Source organism: Oryx dammah, unplaced genomic scaffold, assembly GCF_014754425.2.
Source record: "Oryx dammah isolate SB20612 unplaced genomic scaffold, SCBI_Odam_1.1 HiC_scaffold_5, whole genome shotgun sequence".
Classification (NCBI taxonomy): domain Eukaryota; kingdom Metazoa; phylum Chordata; class Mammalia; order Artiodactyla; family Bovidae; genus Oryx; species Oryx dammah.
Window position 1 is genome coordinate 94,789,099 of NW_024070189.1, and position 5,439 is coordinate 94,794,537.

General features: G+C 51.7%; 1 protein-coding gene across 4 annotated transcripts in view; it reads right to left on the bottom strand.

Moving 5' to 3' along the window:
- The window catches only part of LOC120863991 (complement C3-like), a 29,823-nt gene extending 25,825 nt beyond the window's left edge, over positions 1 to 3,998 (bottom strand). For 3 of the 4 annotated variants that reach the window (XR_005721116.1, XM_040240756.1, XM_040240757.1), the window contains exons 1-7: positions 3,834 to 3,998; positions 3,514 to 3,721; positions 1,732 to 1,906; positions 1,515 to 1,585; positions 1,338 to 1,426; positions 1,172 to 1,254; positions 834 to 921 (exon numbers count right to left, since the gene is read on the bottom strand). Coding sequence is in view for 3 of the 4 variants with exons in the window: in XM_040240756.1 (XP_040096690.1) it covers positions 834 to 921; positions 1,172 to 1,254; positions 1,338 to 1,426; positions 1,515 to 1,585; positions 1,732 to 1,906; positions 3,514 to 3,721; positions 3,834 to 3,904 (785 nt within the window). In the remaining variant the exon portion in view is untranslated. The remainder of the gene's footprint in view (positions 1 to 833; positions 922 to 1,171; positions 1,255 to 1,337; positions 1,427 to 1,514; positions 1,586 to 1,731; positions 1,907 to 3,513; positions 3,722 to 3,833) is intronic. The other variant, XM_040240755.1, reaches the window with a different exon arrangement.
- Positions 3,999 to 5,439: the final 1,441 nt, after the last annotated feature.

Genomic DNA, 5,439 nt, shown 5'->3' on the forward strand with positions numbered 1-5,439 from the left:
CTGCCTGCAGACACGACCTCACGTGTCTGCCTGCAGACACGACCTCACGTGTCTGCCTGCAGACACGACCTCAAGTGTCTGCAGACACAGCCTGTAGGACCTCATGGAGCTGGAGGAAAGGCTGTAACACTTGGGAAGGGTGGAGGGGGCCCCTGGTGACTAAGATGATTCCATTACTGACCAACACAAGCCTGGGAGGTGACAAAAGAATCCCATGAAGCCTTGTTGGGTTGCAGATGTGGCCTATGCAACCTCCCAGGATGGTAGAGGTAGGTTGTACAGCCATATGGAGCCACAGGGAAGTCTGAACAACCCTGGGGTGGCAAAGGCAGTCTGTGAAGCCTCATCAGGAAGTCTACGTGATCTGTGTAGGATGATAGAGTTGAAGAAGTGGTCTGTATAATGTCAAGAAGTGACAGACACGGCCACTACAACCCTATGCAGACAACATGGTCTGTACAGCCTTATAGAGCTGTGGAACTGGTCTGTAAAATTCCCAAAGGCAGTGAATGTGGCATTTGCAGCTTCTTTGAGCTCCAGAGATGCCCTGGACAGTCTCAGGAGATGGCAAAGGTGCCTATGCGACTTCATGGATCTTTAGAGATGGTCCGAACCATGAGATATGGTGTAACTTCGTTACGAAGACAAGGTGGCTTGTGCAACCCTGGAGACCTAGGGGATGGTGTGCACAACCTCACAGGACAAGAATGTCTCATGGGTGGCAGAGAGTGTCTCTCTTATACCCTAAGAGCTACAGAAGGGCTCATTTCTCTGCCCATTCAGCTTCTTGGCCTCCTTGGTCCTCTGGCCAGGCTAGGGGTAAAGGAACTCACCTGGCCTGGATATTCACACCCAGAACCTCATCCCTGAGGTAGAAGAAAGTCTTGTTGGGTGTCAGCTGGACCTCAAAAGATGGGAGCACTGGGTGGAGTAAAGAGAGTTACTTACCCTCAGCGCTTCACTGTGCCTGCCCCACTCCCGCCCCTTCCCTGCCCCACTTGCTCCTTCCTTGATGCTTCTGGCAGCCCTGGTGGGCTGGACACACGGTCCTGTTCACCAGCCCCCAGCTCAGGCCCTGGCACTTGGAACATGCACCATGAGACCTTCTTTGCCTTTCCAGCTCCACTCCTTGCGGGGACCCACCTTGTCCTCCCCGGCACGCCCTGCTCACCGTACTCCTTCACTTCAAAGCCTGTCTTGAACTTCTGCTTGGGAGCACTTTGGTAACTGGCTTCAATGGTCCAGGTCCCAATACTGAGGCACAAAGAGTTAGGAGAGTTGGAGCCTGAGAAGGAAGACCTGCCCCCACTCCATCTCTAGAGCTCCTGGCAGGGTACCTGATACGCTCTGGGAGGGTGAAGGAATTTATGTAGACACCATTATCGGGCAGGAGATCCTTGCTGATCACAGCAATCCCCTCCGGGTTCTGCAGGAATAGACAGCGGGTGGTTCACACCCCAGCCTTCCAGCACGTGATAGAACCTGGGATCCACCCTCCCCTCAGGAGAGGTCACCTTGATGTCCAGAGTGAAAGTCCTTGGCACAGGATCCATCCTGTGGTTCACAGTGTACACTCGGTATTGAACTGGAGAAGGAGGGAAGACTCTGAGCATGGGCTAGGGTTTGGAGAGGGGGTGGGTATCGTCATGAGGATCTTGGGTGGTGAGGGAGGGGGGCCTTGGACAAGAGGACCCCTTGGGAGGTGGAACTTGGGGCCCAGGGGGGTTGTACCTGATTGCTCGGGAGTGTAGATGGTTTTGTCCGTCTGGATGAAGATGTATCCAGCGTGGGGAGCCACCAACACCAGCTTCTCCATGGATGAGGAGAGTGAGGTGGGCACCCAGGTTGCCTGGATGATGACATACTGCGTCCCGGGTTTTGGGGGGTAGACCAGGTCCTCGGGAATCTGGGGAGAGATGTCCACACTCCTTAGGGTCTGCTGGGGTCTCCATCCTTGCGGGCAAAGCCCTGGGCCAGGTGTTGGAGAAGCAATTGAGTGGGAGCTCTCGGGCTCTGCCGTTGGGGATTCCCGCGTGCGACGACGCCCAGGTTGCTGCCGAGCTAGTGCAGCCAGCCCGGATGCAATCCCATTTAGGCTGTTTCCCAAATCACCAGCAGAGGGCGCCTTTTATTCTTTCAAATCTCAAGCTATGATTTATTTTATTTTAGTTTTAACTTTTTATTTTGTGTTGGGGTATAGCCGATTAACAACGTTGTGATAGTTTCAGGTGAATGGTGAAGGGACTCAGCCATACATGTACATGTATCCATTCTTCCTCAAACTCCCCTCCCATAAACTCCCCTCTCATGCAGGCTGCCACATAACATTGAACAGAGTTCCCAGGTCCTTGTTGGTTACCCGTTTTAAATAAAGCAGTGTGTACATGTCCATCCCAAACTCCCTAACTATCCCTCCCCCACATCCTTCCCCCTCTGGCAAGAATAAGTTTGTTCTTTAATACTGTGAGTCTCTTTCTGTTTTGTAAGTTGATTGGTATTATTTCTTTTTAGATTTGCACAGAGGTGTCATGTGGGCTAATCAAGGCCTTTCGTGGAGCCCAGACTTAGGGGACTTTGAATTTCTAAATGGATAAAGCATGCCAACCGATATATACAGAATGTATAAACAATAAGGTCCTCCTGTAGAGCACAGGGAACTCTATTTAAAATCCTGTGATAAACCATAATAGAATAGAATATGAAAAAGAATGTATGAAAGTTAAAGTCACTCAGTTGTGTCTGACTCTTTGTGGCCCCATGAACTGTAGCCTGTCAGCCTCTTCTGTCCATGGAATTCTTCAGGCAGCCATTCCCTTCTCCAGGGGATCTTCCCAACCCAGGGTTCAAACCTAGGTCTCCTGCCTTGCAGGTGGATTCTTTACCATCTGAGCCACCAGGGAAACCCAAGAATACTGGAGTGGATAGACTATTGCTTCTCCAGTGGATCTTTCCGACCCAGGAATCAAACTGGGGTCTCCTGCATTGCAGGCTGATTCTTTACTAACTGAGCTGAGGCCTAATAAGAAAGATTTTAAAATCTTTTTCTGCTTCCCAAACCACCATGCTGCACCTCCCTTCCAGGTCTTTGCTCAGACTGTTCACCCTGAAACAAAGCCATCTTCTCCTTCCCACCTTCAACCTTTCACTTGATTACTCTGAGATTTTCTGGAAAAAAAAAAAAAAAAAGAAGTGTTAGTCGCTCAGTTGTGTGTGACTCTTTGCGACCCTATGGACTATAGCCTGCCAGGCTCCTCTATGCACGGAATTCTCCAGGCAAGAATACTGGAGTGGGTAGCCATTCCCTTCTCCAGGGGATTTTCCCGACCCAGGGGTTGAATCCCAGTCTCCTGCACTGCTGGTGGGTACTTTACCATTGAGCCACCAGGGAAGACTATTGCTGTACAGCAGTAATTAACATTGTAAATCAACTATACTTCAATAAGTTAAACAAAAAATAGGACATAAGAGGAGCAGTGAGTATATCCAGCCCACTCATCTTGGCCTGTCACCCACCGTCACTGATGCCTGATCCATAAAGTGGTTTTCCTGTGAGAGAATGAGCTTTCTCCTGGCCACCAGAGTATTCTTCTTGGGGAAATCCCACACGCTGAGATTCACCTCAAGAGGATGGCTGAGGGGCTCACTGGAGTCAGAATGAGCCTCCACATGGATGGTCTCCGGGCTGCCGATCCGCAGGACCCGGGGGGTCACCAGGATGTACCTGCCAGTGAACATACACGGGGGCATGGGGGGATTCAAGTTGGGGAAGTGACGGACTGGGGTCAAAGGCAAGGAGTCATGCCAGCGGCAGGGTCCCCTCAGTTCTGACTCACAGCGGCTCAGCCTGGGCGACGGGGATCCCCAGGAGGAGAAGAAGCAACCCCAGGCCCCAGGGCACGTCCATGGCAGTGGGTGGAAGATGCTTGTCTTCTTGTCCACCTCAGCGCTGGTCTGTTTGCCTTGGCTTGTCCTGGTTGAGTTAATGTCTAAACGAACAAGGGGAGTAACTTCCCATAAATCCAGTGAAAGATGAGGGGGCTGCTCCGCCCTTCTCAGCCAGAGCTCTGCGGGGGTCGGGGGTGGGGAAAGTTGTACCGGGACTACTCCAGCCCCACCCCCACCTTGGGGGCCAGAGTGTGTGGAGGGCTGGCTTTCCCATCAGCCACTGGGTCTCATCCTGAAGCCCTCTCCTCCCACAGCAGGGAGGAGGTCACCTCCCAGGCCAGGTGACCACTGGGCACAGCACACACTCGGAAAATAGTTAGGATTGGGTGGTAGGGGTAGGAGGAGACAGGATGTCCCCACCTCTGCCCTTGTGAAATTGGCAAGAATTTCTGGGGTAGCTGCTCTAACAAGGGCAAAGCAGGCATTATGTTTTTATTTCCCAATCGCAGGTGTGATCAACCGTATGAGGCATTTAGCCATCTGGCCCTGGGACCCACTGTAGGGGAAGCTTCATGGAAAATGCACAGGTCAAATCCTCTTACTGGGCTTCTGAGCGACTGAGCGACTTTCACTCAGCATGAACCTCATGGCTTTTCTCCTTCCTTGCAGGAGACGATTGTGTGTGTTAGTCACTCAGTCGTGTCCGACTCTGTGCGACCCCCATGGACTGTAGCCCACCAGGTCCTCCGTCCATGGGATTCTCCAGGCAAGAATACTGGAGCGGGTTGCCATTCCCTTCTCCAGGGGATCTTCTTGACCCAAGGATTAAACCCGGGTCTCAAGTACTGCAGGCAGATTCTTTACCATCTGAGCCATTGGGGAAGCAGGAGACAGTTACACTTGGTAAATCGCCCACTGTCCATTATTCCAAAATCACAGCAGTCTCTCTGGGTTCTTTTTCCAGACGGCAAATTATACGCTATTACAGTGAAAGTGAAAGTGTTGGTCCCTCAGTCGTGTCCGACTCTTTGTGACCCCATGGACTGTAGCCCACCAGGTTCTTCTGTCCATGAAATTCTCCAGGCAAGAATACTGGAACTGGGTTGCCATTAAACCATGGAGGGAAACACATCCTGATTGAAGCATTCCTGGAAGAAGGCTTTCTTTGACCTGAAATCATTCTCACTGGCTGTCTAATATGCTCTATTTGGACTTCCCTGGTGGAACAGTGGATAAGTAAGAATCGCCTGCAAATACAGGGGACACAGGTTCGAACCCTGGTCCTGGAAGATTCCCCATGTCACGGAGCAACAAAGCCTGCGAGCCACAACTCCTGAGCCTGGGATCCTCAAGTACTGAAGCCCGCACACCCTAGAGCCTGTGCTCTGCAACAAGAGACATTACTGCAATGAGAAGCCCATGCACCACACCTGAAGAGTAGCCCCCATACGCTGCAACTAGGGAAAGCCGGCCCGCAGCAGTGAAGACCCAGTGCAACCAAAGATAAATAAAAAGAGGTCTCCTTCTTCGATGAGGGCAACACTGCTAGCTTGG